Raw genomic sequence first — 22,173 nt, forward strand, 5'->3', positions numbered from 1 at the left:
TCATAACTTAATTTATTGTCAAAGACCCATTTGAAACGAACTCCAAGATGTCAGTTATCTGTACCGTATTAGATGTAACATTAGCATTCAATCAAAATGCTTCCCATCTCCTGAAGAGGAAATGTAATGCTTATCTTTTTTGGTGCTATCCCTGCACTATGCAGTGAGCACAAATATGGATCGGGCTGACAATCCGAGCCGCAAGAGCAGTCTACTCAGAATCTATGTCAATAAATTGATTTTATCATGCAGAGGCTGGTTTCCCGAGCCACAGGCTGAACCAGCAAAGTTTTACGTTTAGAATAACCGTAAAAGGTTGTATTATTATTCCCGATAAAAGCGGGAAGCATGGCTGCATAGGCCAGTCGGAGAGAACGAAAACCTAAAGCGGGATCTTGCTGACTTTATTGCAAGACCCGACTGATGAGGCAAAATGGAGGGAGACAAAAATAACTTCCTTCTCCTTGAAGCGAGAATGTATCTTTCGCCACTGTTATGCCACATATTTTTGCAACCGGTAAATGAGCCTGGAAACAAACTTATCGATATTCGGTGTTCCATTGAGCCATAATTTCATTAAATACTTAATGATCCAATACCCATTTTGTGTTGTCATTGATTGTACGTGATGATACTCTAATGCAAAATGAGATTAGGTAAATTATTACAGGATATTCTGACTTGATTGCACCCACGTGACTAACATATGCCACCACCATAGTGTATTAACTCAATGTTGAGCATGCAGATTGTGCATATTCGCTCAATAACACTTTAACCTATAGAAGGCACCTAGTGTCTATAGGTAGTTGATACCAATAACTGAATAATTGTTAACTCATGCAAGTCTCCGAACTAGAGATGGCATTCATAATTTTCCACCTTAGAGCTCATAACTGAAATTTTTATGACTTTGGTAGCTTCAGCTGATAATAGCATAATGTCTGTCACAAAGCCCTACATGACACTTGAGAGATTACTACTTTGCACGATGTAAGCTCCCCCACTTGCACAACTGAATCACAACTACTATATTGCCAATTACACTTGATGAATAGAAGGCTGTTTAATCACAACAAGATTGTTACAGGCTCCTATTAATTCAAATCTCTTACCACAGGGCGGAGTCACAGGCTAATTAATAGTTAAAGGTAAATCCCAATGATGAACAAGTCTAGTTGGTATCACCTTAATTTTCTTAAACATAGTTTGAGGCTGAAACAGTTGATTTTAGCAACATACAGCGTTAGAATATCCTCCAGACAAAACATAACAAATGTTTTTGAGCTGAGCAGTCCAAGCATAGGTTTTAATAATCTGGTAAATAACCTGGAACTGAAGTTAACCCATTTTGCAATGTTTTCATCATTGCCTTTATCCAGATAAATTTCAAATGTCTCCGGTGATCTCTGTAAATGGGAGCATCCTAAGGAAATCAGATGCGAAGTTTCCTATTCGGAAAAATTTATACTGCACATGCGAGTTAAACAACTTTCTGCATCTTTCACAATGAACAGGCCACGCCCGCCAATTCCATACCTGCTCTAGCCACAACTCTGGCCCGAATTCCGAGCCTGTCTTGAAAACCAATCCTGGCCACGAAACACAATTCTGGCCCCAATTCCATGCTTGGAACCCTAGTATTGTGCAGTTTTTTACATGGTTAGATTCCACAACCATTTGTGTGTTGTAAGGCCACTAGGGCCCCTTCCATCCTTATCAACAAATTCTACTTTCATACAACACATAAACTAAACACATGTTATCATTATCATTTGTACAAACAAACAAGTGTAAATGTTACCAACTTGTAGATGGTCCGATATTTTTCCCGAGACCGACTTGGGCCTCGGTTTAAAGACCTTTGCCCAACTCTCATGCTGCCACCATCTTCAGTAACGCCAATGGAGGCGTGGGGAGTGTTGTCGCCGCAACGATGAAACTTTGCTCGTCGTTGGTACCTCGATTGATCCGACAGCTTTTGCTTCCTCATCCAGGTTTTACCTGTTGAATAGGTCTTACCTGAAGAGAAGCTTCGGCGGCTGGTCTTTAATGTCACCCCTGATAGCACTGTTCATTTCCGGCATTTATAGCATGAGGGGAACTCTGGCCCCTTCCGTGTATCCTGCCACCTTCGTTTGCGAGGACTCTCTTGAATCCATACTCATGTGCTCCAGTACGTTCCACGGAATTTGAAGTCAGTTATCCACTGACCACTCGCACTCCCCTCCACAGAGAGGGAGAGTCGTAGACAGCCCTGAACAGGTGCTGCCGCAGGCCCCTGCCTCATGGTATGCTCATCAGCTATACCTCCGATTTAAAACTGACTCCATGTGCTCACCTTCTCCAAGAGGGAGACATCATGCAGCCCTTCTATAGGTGCTGCTGCCACGGGCCCCCGAGGAGACCCGCGGATATAAAGCTCCTCTTGCTGGAGCATATCGTGCTGGAGAATCCTCTCCATCAGGAGCTCTTTCCAGACAGCCCTTCAACAGGTGCTGCTGCCACGGGCCCCCGAGGAGACCCGCGGATATAAAGCTCCTCTTGCTGGAGCATCTTCTCTGGACAGCCCTGAAACAGGTGCTGTCGCCACGGACTCCCAAGGAGACCCGGGCTGATAGCTCCCTCCTTTGGAGCGTACCATTGTGGAGCATCCTGTCCATCAGACGCTCCATGTGGGCCAAACATCCGAAGACTACCCATTGTAGGAGGGGAACCATCGTGGCCCGACTCCCCGAGTCCTCAGGCCTGACCGACTCACTGTTGGATTCACCTCCTTTCATAGGCACACCATCGGTCTGGGACCCGCTGACCGCACCGTCAGCGACTCTGGTGGCGACACCGCTCCTGGACTTATCACCTCCAAGGAAGCCATAGCGGTCTGGAAGCTGCTGACCATACTGGCAGCGACTCTGGTGGCGACACCCCTGCTGGATTCACCCCCTCCATGGGAACCACAGCGGTCACTGCAGTAGCAAACCCGACGGCCCGCCGGTTACCCGCTCTTCCGTGGTGCTGACCGGAGTGTCAATTCCCCACGGCCCATAACCGGTTTCCCGCGGCCCATCCGCACTTCGCCCCGACATATCCAGCAGGACGCGCATGCGGGGCTTCTCCACGGAATCACTCACGTGACTCCGAAGTAAAATCACCAGTTTCTATTGCTGCTTTAAAATAACACCAGCTTTAGGCATTTACACATATGCAAATAGATATGTAAATCCTGAAATGGAAATATTGCACTACCCTTTATGAGAGTATATGCTTTTACAATCTTTGAAGAATAATGAATGTAGAATAAATGGTTTTATATATATTTCAACTACACTTAAAAATAAATTAAATATAAAACCTATTTAGATTTTTAGATTTAGAATTTTTTTTAAATTTAGAGATAGTGCGGAAACAGGCCCTTCAGCCCAAATTCTGTTCCTGCACATTAACACTATCCTACACACACTAGGGCTCATTTTTACATTTATACTAAGCCAATTTACCTACATACCTGCACGTCTTTGGAGTGTGGGAGGAAACCGAAGATATCGGAGAAAACCCACACAGGTCATGGGGAGAACGTACAAACTCCATACAAACAGCACCCATAGTCAGGATCGAACCCGGGTCTCCGGTGCTGCAAGGGCTGTAAGGCAGCAACTCTACCGCTGCATCACCGTGCCGCCCTTTTTGATCAGGAATAACAAACTTTTTACTGGAAGTTTAAATTATTGAATCATTTCCTAATCTTAGCAAATTATCTTTAAAGATGCCACCTACATTCCTCAGAAACATTCAAATCACAATCATTTTTATTAAATGGTACTTCAGGTTTTACATAATCTACACTTTGCTTTCTGTACAATGACTAAAAGGTGAATTGTATTCCATTTTTATTTCTTACCGTACAAAGTTTAAGTAGTCTGCAATGTGATTTGCTGACCAGCCTGGCTTTTGTCCGCACTCTAAAAACCATGCCTCACTGAAAGTTACAGTCAGGAAATTTATTTGAGAAATATTTTAGATGTTAGTGGCTATCCCCATCCCTTCAAGTTTGGCCACAAAATTATATCTTAACATTTTAGGGACTAGTATCACCAGATGTTTTTTTTCCAATTCTTAGTTTACTAGCTATAGTATATACAACCATAACCAATTGCCTTTGACAAATTGTCAATCACTTTCACAATTGGAAACAAATTGCTGTACCAGTCAAAATTCCTTACATCTGATACTTATTCTGAGTTGTCTAAAGATAATATGTTAAAACTTGTGGAAAACATTTAATTTCATGCAAAGGACAAAAAACAGAAGTAACTTTGAAGATCAACTTTTAAATCATTACCATCCAAATGACTCTGTTATAGCCAATATTGATTGTTTTTTTTTTACATTGAGAGTTTGTACATGCAATTATAGTTTTATTAATTCATGGAATTTAAGCAAAGCTAATATTCAATGCTGAAGTAGTTATATTCAGTTTAGTTTATTGCCACGTGTACCGAGGTACAGTGACAAGCTTGTGTTGCGTGCTATCCAGTCAACAGAAAGACAATACATGATTACAATCGAGCTATTTACAGTGTATAGTTTCATGATAAGGGAATAACGTTTAGTGCAAGGTAGGGCCGGCAAAATCCGATCAAGAAAAGTTTGAAGGTCACCATTGAGGTAGGTAGTTCATCACTGATCTCTGGTTGTGGTAGGATGATTCAGTTGCCTGATAACTGCTGGGAAGAGACTGTCTCTGAACCTGGAGGTGTGCGTTTTCACATTTCTATAACTTCTGCCTGATGGGAAATGGTACGTCTGTCACCGTACCCATCGGAAACCAGCACCACTGCGTCGCTAATGTTTTCAAAGACGATGATGATGAGAGGGGAAATTGGCTAGGGTGCGATTGTTCATGCTGCTGGCCTTGCCGAGGCAGCATGAGGTATAAATGGAGTCAATAAAAGGGGGGTTGGTTTCTGTGATGGTCTGGGCTGCGCCCACAATAAGCTGCAATTTCTTGCGGTCTTGGATGGAGTTGTTGTTCCCAAACCAAACTGTGATGCATCCTAATACAATTCTTTCTATGGTGCATCTGCATAATTTGGTGAGAGGATGTAGGGGACATGCTGAACTTCCTAGGCCTTATAAGGAAGTAGAGGTGTTGGTGTGCTTTCTGTAGTATTATTATAGTAGTATAATCCTGAAGCATAATTACTCGTGAAGTGAGTAACAAGCTATCTTATTTAGCCACTGTGTTGCTGCCATGAATGCACTCCCAGACTTGTTGAATATGTAGCTCCAGAAATTAAATAAATGGTGAGGTATTTTCAAGAGAGGATTGCATGAATATGGAAGTGGTAATATTCTAATGTCATTGCTGCTTGTCTTTCCAAGTGGTAGAGGGTTTAAAAATTCAAAAAGATGAAAGCACATTTGACCAGATCTGCCACCAAAACTAAGTCTCTAGAGTTTCAAATTTAAGTAGTAGAATGATTTATGAGCTTGGTGATCTAAAAATACTACCATAGGTTAAAACAGCGAAAGCAGTCTATGATCACATGGACCTCAGAAGTATCCTCATTTGATAGATGGAACAGATATTGTAAACCTGCCATTGCCAGTAGCTTCACACAATGTACATTTCAGCTATTTCTGAAAGGAATTCTCAGAAGTAGAGGGGAAAAAATACTTGGCATTAGACCATTTAAACTTCATACCGAATAACTGTCGAAGACAAGAGATCTGACCAAGCAATAAGCAATAGTATCTGTGCATGTTGGGTCCTGAAAATTGTCATAAAGAGAAATATTCAAACCAGGAATATCATCTTGGACAACCTTGGTTCTTTTAAAGCACCCTAGTGAACAATTACATTGACTTCAAATAGACCAAATTAAGGTATTTTCTTGATATCCCTGTATTCTGCTAGCTCTTAATACTTTTGCCCGGAATTATTATTTCCCCTTTCCCAGCATCCAACTTAGAACAACACTGCACAGGAACAGGCTCTTTGGCCTCTCTTCAATGTCTTATCAAGGTAGAAACTGCTGCAAACATTTTGTGGCAAATGTCACCATATGACTTCTAATCTAATTAAAAGGCAGATTAATACAAGTGATTGGTTTCACACAAATGTCTGTTTCTTATGTAGTCAGGGCAGCAATGTCTCAGTCCGAAAGAGTTTCTGTGGGAACTGTACAAGTAATGTTTGAGGGTTAAATGCCTCAGTTACAATCAGACCCGTGCAATGAAATTTCACTGCCAATTGCATGCCATCATTTAAAGCTGTCACAGTTAAACTCATTTGGAGACAAAAAATGTACTATTCATTAAACATCAATAACTCGTTTACCAAAATCGTAATAGTTTATAGATAGGAAGAGTACAAGTTGTAATTAATCCCTTAACAACACTTTAATGATCAAATCTCACATGTAAATGAGAAAACTTTAGATGCTTTATCTACAAGAGTAAGATTATTAAAGACAGTAAACATCCTCAGGGTTTTCCTCATGGTAAAACTGATTTACACAATAGGTTGACAATTATGTACAGATCTATAAATAATCAACTTAATTGCATTCTGTGTTCAGTTCAACTTTTCACAAACACATATCCGATTTTTAAGCATTATTACAATTTGTACACTCAGGTTTTAGTTCGTATTTCTCCCTACTTCAAGCTTTAATTGGTTTTAAAATACTTACCTTGTTTATCTGTCGATAACACAAATAGCTAGGGAAGCGAAGGATGCATTTGCCATGTTTGCTTTTATAGGTCAGGTCATTGAATATAAAAGTTGTGAGGTACCATTGCAACTTCACAAGAGTCTGAAGAAAGGTTCCGACCCAAAACATCACCTATTCTTTTTCTCCAGAGATGCTGTTTGACCCGCTGAGTTACTCCAGTATTTTGAGTCTAACTTCACAAAACACTGGTTAGATCACACTTTGACTATTGCGTGCAGTCCTGGTTGCTACACTGAAGGACGGATGCTGTGAGCTGGAGAGAGTGCAGATTCATCAGAATGTTGCTTGGATTGGAGGAGTTTGGTTATGGGATGAGACTGGACAGGCTGGATGGCTTTTCTTAGGGCAAAGAACTGAGGAGTGACCTGATAGAGATATATAAAGTTATAGGTGCTCAGGAAAAGGGAAGATTTTCCACCTACAAAAAGTACATAGCTTTTGCTCTGCTTATTCAAATTCTTTATTTGTGAAACAACAGTACATTCAATATGGAGGAAGATTGCGATTTTAATAATTATACAGCTCCCATATTTGTGTCAGTTAGCATTGTAAAGAGATTCTTGCAAAAATGTCATTACTGGATTTGAGAGTATTTAATGAACAACAAAAAGCAAATATGCAATCATTTTTCAATAATTTAGATATCCTATCATGTAGACAAAGTCTATTTCAAGCTATTGCAGTAGTGAATATAACATTTATCAATCTGCTAACAAATAATCAGGACAGTGGAAAAATAAGAGTGCCTAAAGCTCTAATGTAGATAACTCAAACAAAATTTCCACATTAAAACTTCTGTCAAATTACAGAATTGTTTGTTGAATGTATAAAATCATGCGTTATAGACCCTTCAAAAGATTACCTTAGAGTCTTCCTTATTCTTTAAACAAAAATAAACTCCATTTACCCAACTGCAAATATACAAAAAATATAAATTTCTCAAAACCAGTGATGCTTGCATGATCCTCTTTTCCAATGATCTGTTAAATGCCATCCCTGGAGGTTACAAAGAAAAATAAATATAAAACATGATAACTATGCACCAATTAGTCTGAAGCCTTAGGCATTAGTGAATTAGATGAAAACACAAGCAAAAAAACGTATTTCAGTTAATACTTTTATTTAGTGTGATACCTTTCATCTGTCCTACTGAACATTTTAATAGCATAAAGAACTCAAAAATTCAGAGTTCCTCTTCAGTCTATTAAAAACCACCAAGACGTTCTGATTGACATTTGTTCTTTCAATACAGAAATAAGAAAAGGTTGACAGTACAATTAGGCACACTGTTGACACTGTACAATGAAATGCACAAAATTCATTAACAGCTATTTACCATGTGCTCTTAGGTTCCCCCTGTAGTTTACAAGCGTGCTCGGATGAGGACATTTCATCCGTGACAAGTGAGTCTCACAAGGAGTGACAACCAAGACTTTTAAAACAAGTCCTTAAATAAAGTTACGCATCAACAACACAATGCAAGTTGTTGGGTTAAGAAGACTGCTAAACATACGATTGAAAACATTAAAAATGTTCATTTGTACGATTTATATGCTAAAGAAAATATTGCACAAAATTAAAATCTCAGTATAAAGTATGTGGGTGGGTTGATTTAAATTAGTTTTTAATGCAGATATCTGTCAGAATTAACTTTTGGTAGTATGCATAATGCATCTTACAGATCATAACTTCCTGACAATTGCAGAAATGGGCACTTTATTTCTGTGGCACAAGTGAAAACCAGCATTCAGAAAAATTCTGGTCAGATTAAAATGAGAAAACTATTTTTTAAACAGGAAATTTAAGGCTAATCTCAATTACATTTGTTAGTGGCAACATTATTCTGATCAATCCTAATCAGAGCACTCACTTGTTACCTTGAACATTTCGACTTTGAAGTTCATTAAAATCTCTGTACATTAAAATCTACAATCATGTCTGGAGGCGTTACAGTTGTATGAAAATACACGGCTCAGTAATTTCTGGAATAATGGATCAAGCACAGACATGTACACAACATAAACTGCTCTATTCAGCTGTTTGGGGAGTGCAGGCAATGGGATGGAAGATAATCCAAAATTATGGTTCTCTCAGTCCAGTGAGCAAGTTTTCATTTAGCTCAAAACCCCAAAGTACAATTCCTGTCAGTGGGAATGTTTATCTCAGGTCTTTAGGTTCTTTCACACTTATACTCTTTTAATGTTATTTTTTTTAAACCAATTTCCATTAACCATCACTTTCTCTCAATCATGCAGTTGTGTTTCGAGTTGTGCAGAATTCATCATCTCCAAACTGGACACACGCCAGTTTTATTCCAATGCAAAATCATCATAATTGTGCTTTGCTCTATCTTTAGGCAATATTGCTGCTACTCCCACTAACTGTCCACAAGACAATTTAAAAGATGTATAATTGGTTTTGATGCCAACTAGATACAAGACAGCTACAAGATGCAGCAGTTGGACCATGCATCCACAGCTCTTCTATTACAAATGAATACAGATTTTCTCGATGAGCTATGAACATGTAATAAATATAAACCACTTATGATACACAGGGTATTATGAGCAAAAAAGTGCATTAGAAATCAAACACGGCAGACAACGATGTCTTCCGAAGTAAGCCACTGAGTCATGGCTCTGGAGGCTGGCACAAAGATGGCATTGTAACTGGAACTTAGCTTTGGGAGTCCCAGGAAATTGCCATAACAGAGACTGAACTAGAGAAGGTGCCTAAGATTCTGTCCACAGAGCAGTTTTCATGCTTGGCAGCGTCACCTCTTCTGAAAGGAAGCAATTTGAGTTGACTGAGACTTCTGCTTATATCTTTGCATCCGCTGTGATCGTGAATGCAATTTGATGAAGAGCTCACAAAACTTATACTGTGGAAAAAGGGTTTCAAGGAAGCCTTCTAGAAATACATAAACCAATCTTCTGTTTAGCTGGTTATGTTGAAACATCTCAAAGACTCGTAAAATGCCCTTGCGTGTGGTTTCAGCTCCAATGATGTGTTTTAGCTCATCTGGGGGAAAAATAATGAAGGAAGAATCAAGGAAATATCATAACAGAATAGAATATTAGAATCCAATTTAGTACATAAGATTCCATGCTTCCTATGAAGTTAGAATTAATCTAAAAATGCAAATGTATCACTCTGGGCAGCAGGAAAGGTTCATTAGTGATGGATAACAAGGTCTGAATAAGGGTCTCGACCTGAAACATCACCAATTCCTTTTCTCCAGAGATGCTGCCTGTCCCGCTGAGTTACTCCAGCATTTTGTGTCTACCTTCGATTTAAACCAGCATCAGTAGTTCTTTCCTACACATGGAAAACAAGGATGTTGCCAGGACTAGAAGGTTTGAGCAATAGGGAGGTTGTAGGCTGGAACTCAATTACTTGGAGCGCAGGAGGATAAGGCGTGATCTTATAGAGGCGTCTAAAATCATGAGAAGAATAGAACGGGTAGCTACACAGAGTATCTTGCCCAGAGGACATAGGTTTAAGGTAAAAAGATCTGAGCAGCAACTTCTTAAAAACAAAGGGTGGTGGGTGTATGGAATAAGCTGCCAGAGGAGGTAGTTGAGGCAGGGACTATCCCAACATTTAACAAACAGATAGACAGGTACATGAATAGGACAGGTTTGGATGGATATGGACCATACGCAGGCAGGTGGGACTATGTTGGCCGGTGTGGGCAAATTGGGCCGAAGGGCCTGTTTCAATGAGATATCACTCTATGACTCAACAACATGATTTTGTTTTCTCACCGCCAGATTAATCAATAATGTACATTATAAAAATTAGGATGCATTTCCCATTCTCCATAATAATCATGATAGCTTCTCAAACTTGTTTATCACAAGAAATAGAGTTTGACAGGATGGCACTATGAATTAGGACATCATCCCTTTAAATCTAAGAGCTCAAATCCCCCTCAGTGAGGAAAAAGCGTGTTATTTTTATGAATAATCCACCTATGGGCCTGTCCCACAGGTAACTCTTTAGGCGACTGCCAGCGACCAGTTTTAATGGAATTCACCTACGACATCTAGCAACAACCTACGACAGCACCTATGTCAACCTACGACGGCAAAATTGTCCCCAAAAAAAATTAAACGTTGAAAATTTTGCGACAGTCGCCCAAAAATTGCCTAAGTGGGACCCTAATTTGTATGTGATGCAATGCTGCCAATGAGCAACAAAAGCCAACTGAATTTCCATTCCATATAAACTCATGCAATAAAATAAATTCAAGAGGTGTGGAGCATTAGGGGAAAAAGTATTTCACCTGGCATAATCATTAGCATTTTTGTCTTAGCTGCTACTCTTGACCTCATTCTTATGGCTTTTTCCCTGCGCGGTGCAGCCTCTGCCAAGATACCATTCGGCCAAAATGAATCTCTGTTGGCAAAATAAATTATTTATTTCAGAGATGTTATCAAACAATAAACAAAATAAACATATATAATTACTTATTGCTGAATACCTGAATCGTTTTACAGTTTCTGCAACTTGCTCTGGTGATGTCATCCAATCAACATGGTCCACTATTTTTCTGGAAATGGAGAAGTATCCAAATTGAAAATAAAACGTAGAATTATTCCAAGAGAGACATTTCAGACACATCAACTCCCAGCACCCCAATAACATTTCAGTTATGCAAGAAATCTGACCACAGAACTGTTCAAATCTGACCACAGAACCTCAGTGAGCAATAAGCCATTTTCAAGAGAAACTGTACTCATGTAGGAATTCATTAATACCTGAAATAACTGCCAGATGCTCCAGGGCAAAAATGCTTCTGGCTATTGTGTCTTTCCAAGGAATTTGGTAATTGTCTAATTTGACAATAGCAAAATACTTTGATATTTGTATCTAAAGCCAGCCCATTTAGTAATAACTGAAAACATGTTTTCCTTTCAGATTCAGATTCAGATTCACCTTTAATAGATGAGCACAGAATCAGACCATTTGGACCAACTTGGCCATGCTGACCAAAATGCCTATCCAAGCCCTTCCCATATTGATCTAAACCTTTCCAAAACATGTCCCTGTCCAAATGTTTTTTAAACATTGTATTTGCACCCTCCTGTATAGCTTCTTCTGGCAGCTCTTTACATATACCTACCACCGACTATAAACTTGTTTTTTAGATTCTCTTAATCCCAGTCCCCGGTAACAGCTTTGCGATCTCGAGGGAAAAAAGCCCTAGCCTATCTAATCCCTCTTTACAACATGTCCATCAGTCCCAGTAACAGCATTGAGATCGCGAGGGAAATAAAAAACCCTGCCTATCCAACGTCCCTTTGCAACTCAAGTCCACCTATTCCAGTAATAGCCTTGAGGGTCTTTTCTGCACCTTTTCCAGCTTAATAAGATAATAAATATGCCTGTCATAATCAGGCTTTAAAATCATGTTCAAAGTGTAACATGGATTGATATCAAAGCTGTCTTTAATTATTCAATTATATCGGAATTCCAGAAAGAACTGACCATGTATTTTAATAATTTAATATTGGGATTGCACTGTGAATTAGGCAAATGGTTTGCAAAGTCCCTTGAATTGATATGGCAACTGGTTACTTCACACCCCCCAGGCTTATCATTGTCAAATGTCTTTATTAAAATGTAAATATTGCAAATGTGACTCAGAATTAAAAATATGTCATCAAATTTAAAAAAATTCAAGTTCTTTAAAAATTAAGCGAGCTTCAATTAATTAAAAATATATAAAGTATATGAAGCACACTAGTCTCAACAAAGCTGTTCCATTTCTCAGAAATGAAGGGAGTTTGCATAATATAGTCAAACCCAGCATACTTTCAGTGCACAGATTCCTTAGCACACTCCCGCGCAAGCAGTTCGAATGCCAGCAGCGGGAAAGTTTGGTACCTCTGAGATTACATGAGGGGATTCACAATGGCAATCTGGCCCTCCCTACATGGAGCCATCGCTTTCCGCAGTATCATAACATATTGTAACACTCTTTAAAGCATTTGCAAATTTGAGAATACAGAATATTCAGCATATTGGTGTATATTAAAAGTCGACAATTTGGTGTCAACAAACCTGTTGATTGTGTCTCCATAGGTTGCTCGTATAAGTTGCTGTAGCAGGTTTTTTATATTTCTTCTTAACCAGTGATTTCTTTCTTTCAAGTCAAATACTTCATCCATTAGCAGCAGCATAACTCTAAGTGGAATATTGTCATCTACCTGTAAAGGGTTTCAAGAAAGGTAAGCATAGAATTATGATTTACATATAAAACATCCCTACAAACAGTGCCCTCCATAATGTTTGGGACAAAGACCCATTATTTATTTATTTATTTGCCTCTATACTCCACAATTTGAGATTTGTAATAGAAAAAAAACCACATGTAGTTAGTGTGCACATTGTCTGATAAAGGCCAGTTTTTATCCATTTTGGTTTCACAATGTAGAAATTACAGCAGTGTTTATACATAATTCCTCATTTCTGGGCACCATAATGTTTGGGACACATGGCTTCACAGGTGTTTGTAATTGCTCAGGTGTGTTTAATTGCCTCTTTAATGCAGGTATAAGAGAGCTCTCAGCACCTAGTCTTTCCATCACCTTTGGAAACTTTTATTGCTGTTTATAAACATGAGGACCAAAGTTGTGCCAATGAAAGTCAAAGAAGCCATTATGAGACTGAGAAACAAGAATAAAACAGTCAAATCAACTGTTTGGAACATCATTAAGAGGAAAGAGAGCACTGGTGAGCTTACTAATCGCAAAGGCACTGGCAGGCCAAGGAAGACCTCCACAGCTGATGACAGAAGATAGAGCTCTAGGGGCTAGTGGAATCAAGGGATATGGGGAGAAGGCAGGCACGGGTTATTGATTGGGGACGATCAGCCATGATCACAATGAATGGCGGTGCTGGCTCGAAGGGCCGAAGGGCCGAATGGCCTCCTCCTGCACCTATTTTCTATGTTTCTAATTCTCTCTATAATAAAGAAAAAACCCAAAAAACCTGTCCGACAGATCAGAAACACTCTTCAGGAGTCGGTGTGGATTTGTCAATGACCACTGTCCACAGGAGACTTCATGAACAGAAATACAGAGGCTACACTGCAAGATGCAAACCACTGGTTAGCCGCAAAAATAGGATGGCTGGGTTTCAGATTGCCAAAAAGTACTTAAAAGAGCAACCACAGGTCTGGAAAAAGGTTTTGTGGACAGATGAGACAAAGATTAACTTATATCAGAGTGATGGCAAGAACAAAGTATGGAGGAGAGAAGGATCCAAAGCACACCACCTCATCTGTGAAACACAGTGGTGGGGGTGTTATGGCCTGGGCATGTATGGCTGCTGAAGGTACTGGCTTACTTATCTTCATTGATGATACAACTGCTGATGGTAGTAGCATAATTAATTCTGAAGTGTATAGAAACATCCTTTCTGCTCAAGTTCAAACAAATGCAGCAAAACTCATTGGCCGGCAGTTCATTCTACAGCAAGACAATGATCCCAAAATCAACAAAGGAGTTTTTCAAAGCTAAAAAATGCTCAATTCTTGAGTGGCCAATCACCCGATCTGAACCCAAATGAGCATGCCTTTTATATGCTAAAGAGAAAACTGAAGTGGACCAGCCCCCAACACAAGCATAAGCTAAAGATGGCTGCAATACAGGCCTGGCAGAGCATCACCAGAGAAGACACCCAACAACTGGTGATGTCCATAAATCGCAGACTTCAAGCAGTCATTGCATGCAAAGGATATGCAACAAAATACTAAACATGACTACTTTCATTTACATGACATTGCTGTGTCCCAAACATTACAATTTGAGAGGGAGAAGGGTAAATCGGAGGTGTCAGTATTACAGTTGAACAAAGGGGACTGTGGAGCCATGAGGGAGGAGCTAGCCAAAGTTGACTGGAAAGATACCCTTGCAGTGATGACAGTGGAACAATAATGGCAGGTATTTCTGGGAATAATACAGAAGGTGCAGGATCAGTTCATTCCAAAGAGGAAGAAATGTTTCCAAGGGGAGTAAGGGGCGACCGTGGCTGACAAGGGAAATCAGGGACAGCATTAAAATAAAAGAGAAGTACAACATAGCAAAGATGAGCAGGAAGCCAGAAGATTGGGTAGCGTTTAAAGAGCAACAGAAGAAAACTAAAACGGCAATATGGGGAGAAAAGATAAGGTATGAAGGTAAGCTAGCCACGAATATAAAGTAGGATAGCAAAAGCTTCTTTAGGTATGTGAAGAGGAAAGAAATAGTTAAGACCAAAGTTTGACCTTTGAAGACTGAAAAGGATGAATTTATTACGGGGAACAAGGAAATGTCAGATGTTGAACAGGTACTTTGGATCTGTCTTCACTAAGGAGGACACAGACAATCTTCCTGATGTACTAGTGGCCAGAGGATCTGGGATGACGGAGGAACTGAAGGAAATCCACATTAGGCAGGAAATGGTGTTGGGTAGACTGATGGGTCTGAAGGCTGAAAAGTCCCAAGGGCCTGATGGTCTGCATCCCAGGGTACTTAAGGAAGTGGCTCTAGAAATCGTGGATGCATTGGTGATCATTTTCCAATGTTCTATAGATTCAGGATCAGATCCTGTGGATTGGAGGGTAGCTAATGTTATCTCACCTTTTTAAGAAAGGCGGGGGAGAGAAAACAGGGAATTATAGACCAGTTAGCCTGACATCTGTGGTGGGGAAGATGCTGGAGTCAATTATAAAAGATGAAATAGCGTCACATTTGGATAGCAGTAACAGGATCGGTCCGAGTCAGCATGGATTTACGAAGGGGAAATCATGCTTGACAAATCTTTTGGAATTTTTTGAGGATGTAACTAGGAATATGGACAAGGGAAAGCCCGTGGATGTAGTGTACCTGGATTTTCAGAAAGCATTCGATAAGGTCCCACATAGGAGTTTATGAGACAAAATTAGGGCACATGGTATTGGGGGTAGAGTGCTGACATGGATAGAAAATTGGTTGGCAGACAGGAAGCAAAGAGTAGTGATTAATGGGTCCCTTTCAGAATGGCAGGCAGTGACTAGTGGGGTACCGCAAGGCTCGGTGCTGGGACTGCAGCTATTTACAATATATATTAATGATTTAGATGAAGAGATTACAAGTAACATTAGGGTTAGGGTTTGCAGATGACACAAAGCTGGGTGGCAGTGTGAACTGTGAGGAGGATGCTGAGAATGCAGGGCAGATTGACTTGGACAGATTGGGTGAGTGGGCAGGTGCGCGGCAGATGCAGTTTAATGTGGATAAATGTGAGGTCATCCACTTTGGTAGCAAAAACAGGAAGGCAGATTATTATCGAAATGGTGTCAAATTAGGAAAAGAGGAAGTACAACGGGATCTGGGGGTCTTTGGTCATCAGTCAATGAAAGTAAGCACGCAGGTACAGCAGGCAGTGAAGAAAGTGAATGGAATGTTGGCCTTCAAAACAAGAGGAGTCGAGTATAGGAGCAAAGAGTTCCTTCTGCAGTTGTGCAGGGCCCCAGTGAGACCACACCTGGAATATTGTGTGCAGTTTTGGTCTCCAAATTTGAGGAAGGACATTCTCGCTATTGAGGGAATGCAGCGTAGGTTCACAAGCTTAATTCCCCGGATGGCAGGACTGTCCTATGCTGAGAGAATGGAGCGGCTAAGCTTGTGTACCCTGGAATTTAGAAGGATAAGAGGGGATCTTATTGAAACATATAAGATTATTAAGGGTTTGGACACGCTAGAGGCAGGAAACATGTTCCCGATGTTAGGGGAGTCCAGAACGATGGGCCACAGTTTAAGAATTAGGGGTAAGCCATTTAGAACGGAGATGAGGAAACATTTTTTCACACAGAGTTGAGTCTGTGGAATTATCTGCCTTAGAGGGCAGTAGAGGCCAGTTCTCTGGATATTTTCAAAAGAGAGCTAGATAGGGCTCTTAAAGATAGCGGAGTCAGGGGATATGGGGAGAAGGCAGGAAGAGGGTACTGATTGTGGATGATCAGCCATGATCAATGGCGGTGCCTGTTGTCTATTGTCTAAGTGCATTCACAGGGTGAATATGTAATTTTGGTAGTCAGCAGCAGGGATTGATGGATCTGTGAGACATTGCTCTATTTGCTGCACCCCTGTCCGCTAATCCTTAGAGTGTGAATGTTAAGTATTATCTTTGTACTTGAAAATGGTGAATGCAACGGATCCTACATACACTTAAACCAGTGCTTCATCACCATTCTAAAGTAGAGATAGGCAAACTAAAAATAATCTACAGGCCAAAGTAATTCCTATGAAAATTAAAAAAAAACCAATAGCAACTATGTCTTAAAATATGTTAATCAAACATTAAGATTTCCTATAATGTTAAACAAAAATAACGCACATTATCATCCAGTTGGGCAGAAACACGAATATGTTCACTAACTTCTTCTGGCTTCAATGGAGGAACCTGCAGCAAAATTAGATAGGTTAATCATATTTGTGATACTCAAATTAGAGCAATATATATTTAAAATAAGGCATTTGGAAGAAGGTCAATATATCACAAATCAATAGTTTCCACTATTATGCCAATTTTAAGAAAGAAACAGCATTGATCTCTACCAAGCTTCAACATATGCACTCCCATTCTGTCCAAGTACATACCTGATTCAAATCATTTCACCAGTGATAGCTGTGCCTTGGTCTCGAACTCTTTAATTTATACCCTATACCTCAGCCCCTCTTTCCTTGAATACCACACTCCCTGATTATGTTCTGCCCAAATAGCTGTTTATGTAGTTTGATGTCAAATGGTATTGCATTTTACTTTTAAATGTTTTACAGGTTGAACATCGATTTTCCGGCAGCTGATGGTCCGTCCGCTCACCCCTATAATCTGGACAAAATTACGGGAGTTCAGTTGCAATTCCCTGAGTATGAGGAGTGTGGGGTGGTGTGGAAAGAAGGGGGCAGGGAATGGAGAAGGGAGTGGCGACCCAAAGGGACTACAATACGACCCATAACAACAGCTGTGCGACCCGAACATGTGGTGGGTGAAGGGCTCTCTAGTGCACCTAGCCAGTCAGAAGGCGGGTGCTGTGAACGGCCAGGGAGATGGTGGCAGGTCATTTTATTCACATTCAGTTTATATTTATATTTGTCTTATTTAAGTTTCTGGCACTGGAGGGGTGTCATTAGCGGGTCAGGGGTCTATCATTATCGTCATTGCATTATCACGTGACCTCTGTTGGTCCATAAAAACAGATAATCCATAAAGGCTCTGGAACCGAGGGTGCCAGAAAATCGGCGTTCAGCCCAGACCATATTAAAGCCGTGTTATTAATGCAAACTTTTATCATAATACCTTTAAAAATGTCGTCTTAATTTCATGTCCTAGCTTATCAGACATTTTGCCCACATTGTCAGATACTTTAGTCATTCCTTCCGCTAGACTGTCTGGAATTGATTTCACAACATTTGAAACATTTCTCATTGAGTTACGAAGAGGATTTACAAGTGTGTCCATCTGCAAAACACAAACAAAATGCACTGAATTTATTACAGTAAAAATTGGCACAATTCATACAAACAAATCAAATTATGTATTTTACAAGCTGTGAAGCATTTATCAGAGAAATATTTAAACTTGTAATCAAGTCCCCATTACTGAGGTGATCAATTCTGGCAAATCATTCCATCCCCAAGCTTACAACACACTTTCAATATAGTCAGTAAAAATTATCCATGAAAGGACAACCTATCTTTTATGCATGATCTGGTCTAACTATAACAATGTTATAACAATGTTACAGCAGATGCTAGAAATCTGAAAGCAAAATCAAGAATGCTCGAAACACTCAGCAATTCAAGCAGTTGCCGTGGAAAGAGAGACAGATGTTTCAAGTTGCTCACTTGTTATAACCTGGATTTGCAATATGACAATCAAGTTGCCATAAAAGACAGTGAACTGGAACGTACAGGGGGCATATTTTTAAAATTGATTTACATTAAAGTAGTATTATTTGGATGGCCAATTATTGCTCATTCTTATTCATCTTCCAAGTACTTACTTAAATATATATATCAGATATATATTTGCAAATCAGGATATTGTGAATTATAATAAACAACTCACTGGCAATGGCATTCCCACATGACTGCTTATTTTATGCCCTAAGATGGCTAAGGAACAGGATTTGAGTGGAGTTTCTGAGAAAATCAATTTACTGCAGTATATTCTATAGTGTGTAGTTGCAATGGTGGAAGAGAAAGCAGTAAATGGAATGCTAATTGAATACGTTGCTTTGTTCAGGGTAATGTTCAACTACTTGGGTGTTGTTAGGTTTCGGGATGGAAGATTGCAACCTTCACGTGGTCCGCCCTATTTCGACGAATGCAATCAACCTGGCGTGCACAATCAAATAAGATCAAATAGAACAAGTTGTCCTACAACTTTAGGCTGTGCACTCCATACGCAAGAAGAAGAAGAGTTAGGTTACGATGCACATCCACCTACAAGTGATTTAGGCAATCGATAAGCAATGCACAACATCTTGCCAATGGTGTCCATGCAATTGTTAATGGTGGGATGTTGTCTGGGTCTTGTCATACACAGCCATTGATGGCTAAATTACCCATGGTGTTGCAAACAGATATGAATATCACCTAATTATTTCCTAATGAACTTACTTCTGACTCCATGATAGAAGGGTCATTATGATGAGCTTTGATGACCACTGTAGGAATTAACTTGTCAGAATGTATTCTTCTTTGAGGACTGTATATATTTATGTTATTTTCCATATAGTTGAGAGAATATCAGTGTTGTGGCCATTGTGGAACAGCTTGGTTAGTGGGAAAATTAGTTTTGAAAGACCCGTCATTGTTACTTCAACGTACATTTATTGAGGTAGTATTCTTGAATGGAATCTATTATCACTTGACTATAGTCTAATCCAAATAGGTTGAAGAGTCGTTTCTGTGATGGTGCAGTACTCTATTCTAAAGTATTCTATTTAGCAGGGACATACAAATGACGTACCACTGCATGTCCTTAACATAGTATGTATTTCTACCATTATTATCATTGACAGATGGAAGAAATGGTGAGAACTAGGTCAAATAAATTAATTCTTTATGCTGGTTTTCTTAAACTCCAGCTGCAGATGTAACCCATCAGCTTCAACTTTGAGGACTGAACCACATAGTCAGTGATGTGCTACCATAACAATATTGTAGATTGATGGCCTTTATTGTTATACTCTCTGCCCTTATTGAACAGTTTTTTTTCCAAGTTGTATTCTGCCTCTCGGATTGTAGCTGCAGAAAGGATGGGCATGATGCAATCCCTGATCATCTGATCAAGCAAGGATCACACCTACCTGTGCTCTCTGCTGTTTACTTTTAGAACATTTTAGGCTGTGTAATAAAGGACCAAACTTGCATGGGATTGACAGGTGTACACTTGATATTCACTTACTCCATGCAGTTGGAATGTCTGATTCCCAGAGTCATGTTATGCAGCACAGAAACAGGCCCCTCATTCCAACTGTTATCAGGCAACTGCATGATCCTACCACAACCAGAGAGCAGTGCTGAACTACTATCTACCTCATTGGTGACCCTTGGACAATCCTTGATCGGACCTTGCTGGCTTCACCTTGCACTGAGCGTTATTCCCTTATAATGTATCTATACACTGTAAATGGCTCGATTGTAATCATGTTTTGTATTTAAGCTCATTGGTTAGCACTCATCAAAAGCTTTTCACTGTACCTCGGTACACGTGACAATAAACTAAATTAATCATGTGCCTTCCTCAGCTGTTTGTATTTGCCGATATTTAGCCCATTTCCTGTTAAACCTCAGAGACACACAAGACTGCAGGTGTTAAAATCTTGAGCCGGAAAACAAACTGCTGGAGGAAGTCAGTGGGTCAGGCAGCATCTGTGAAAGTAAATAGATAGACACGTTTCAGGTTGAGACTCTTCTCCAGTCTGGAGAAGACCTCTGTCTGAAGAAAGGTCCGGTCAAAACATTCTCTGTTGATTTCCCTCCACAGGTGCTGTCTAATCCAGAACTCTCCATAACAATTATAGGGGGGTGTGGGGGGAGATGGAGAGGGGGGGAGATGGAGAATACCCTCTATATCTCATGCAGTTTTTGACTAGACCCATGTGAATTGGAACTACTGACAAAGAGGAAGTAACCACTTGTAGATCCAGTTGATGTAATTTCTCCTGGCATGGATGATTTTACCCTGTAAAAGGATGCATGAAAATTCCCAAAACCTGGCATGACTCAGTCTCAGCATTTTCTGAATTAATTTCCAGGAATATGATTGAGATTTGGTTATTGTCATGTATACCAAGGTGCAATTACATTTTATTTTGCATAATGCTCAGAATAAAAAATAAACAAAGTACAACAATAAATTCAACAACGAATGCAACATAACAGAATGGTACAACGATTGCAGTGTGATCCGAAGTCATTCAAATAACAATCTAAAGAGCTAATATAATAACTGAATGAGGTAGAGTTAAAAGTATAACGACATGGCAGTATTCCTGGGTGACTGGTTCGGGATAGAAACTCTTAAATCTGGGCTTTCAAGCCCCTCTATCTGCTCTCACAAGGTAGAAGAGGAGAATGGCCACAGTGGCAGTCATTCTAGATGACACTTCCACCCTTCCTGATGCGATGCACTGTGAAGATGAATTGGATGGAAGGAAGTGATGAGCCTGTGATGGACTGGGCAGTGTTCACTACTCTCTGCAGCTTCAGATGGTGATGAGGAGAACAAATGCAATACCAGGCTGAGATGCTTCCCGTTGAAATACTTTATATGTCGCATCTGTGGAGGTGCAAGAGAATCCTCATGGGCATGCTGAATCTTTTTGGAAACCCAGAAAAGTAAACAATTCAATTCAATTCAATTCAACTTTATTGTCATTGCACAAATACGAGTATAGGTACAACGTCTGGCCATTGTGCAAGATAGTAGAAGTAAAAATAAAAAATACAAAATACTGGTTAACTGGTTAACAATGTGTGGGTTGTGGATGAATTAAACTGGTACATAGGCAAATAACTGTATACAAATGGGAGTCTAAAGATAGCTAGCGACGGGACTCAGAGTTCAGCAGTGTAATGGTGTTATTGAAAAAGCTGTTCCTCAGCCTGCTTGTGCGAGACCTGAGGCTCCTGTACCGCCTCCCTGATGGGAGGAGGGCAAACAGTCCATGGTTAGGGTGGGAGGGGTCCTTGATGATTTTCCCGGCCCGTCTCAGACACCGATTTCGGTGGAGGGCATCCATGGCAGGGAGCGGGGCACCGATGATGTGCTGAGCGGTTTTCACCACCCGTTGCAGTGCCTTCCTGTCAGCTGCAGTGCAGCTGCTGTACCATACCGTGAAGCAGGTGGTCAGGATGCTTTCGATGGTACAGCGGTAGAAGTTGGACAGGAT

At 40.1% G+C, this 22,173-nt stretch overlaps 1 protein-coding gene, 1 long non-coding RNA gene and 1 pseudogene across 4 annotated transcripts in view; 1 reads left to right on the forward strand and 2 right to left on the reverse strand.

The window, feature by feature from the left end:
* Positions 1 to 1,603: 1,603 nt before the first annotated feature.
* On the reverse strand, positions 1,604 to 1,746 carry LOC116970560 (annotated as a pseudogene).
* A 3,833-nt stretch (positions 1,747 to 5,579) lies between these two features.
* LOC116988897 lies at positions 5,580 to 20,649 on the forward strand. The gene is made up of 3 exons (XR_004416084.1): positions 5,580 to 5,590; positions 13,591 to 13,596; positions 20,575 to 20,649. It is a non-coding gene; the product is annotated as an uncharacterized LOC116988897 (long non-coding RNA).
* snx13 (sorting nexin 13) overlaps positions 7,180 to 22,173 on the reverse strand; it is a 178,736-nt gene continuing 163,742 nt past the window's right edge. For all 3 annotated transcript variants that reach the window (XM_033045890.1, XM_033045898.1, XM_033045881.1), the window contains 6 exons: positions 18,069 to 18,230; positions 17,106 to 17,171; positions 12,807 to 12,952; positions 11,224 to 11,292; positions 11,026 to 11,138; positions 7,180 to 9,758 (listed from right to left, as the gene is read on the reverse strand). In XM_033045890.1, coding sequence (XP_032901781.1) covers positions 9,511 to 9,758; positions 11,026 to 11,138; positions 11,224 to 11,292; positions 12,807 to 12,952; positions 17,106 to 17,171; positions 18,069 to 18,230 — 804 coding nt within the window. In that variant the 3' untranslated portion in view covers positions 7,180 to 9,510. The remainder of the gene's footprint in view (positions 9,759 to 11,025; positions 11,139 to 11,223; positions 11,293 to 12,806; positions 12,953 to 17,105; positions 17,172 to 18,068; positions 18,231 to 22,173) is intronic.

This window comes from Amblyraja radiata, chromosome 2, assembly GCF_010909765.2.
Source record: "Amblyraja radiata isolate CabotCenter1 chromosome 2, sAmbRad1.1.pri, whole genome shotgun sequence".
NCBI classification, from domain to species: Eukaryota; Metazoa; Chordata; class Chondrichthyes; order Rajiformes; family Rajidae; genus Amblyraja; species Amblyraja radiata.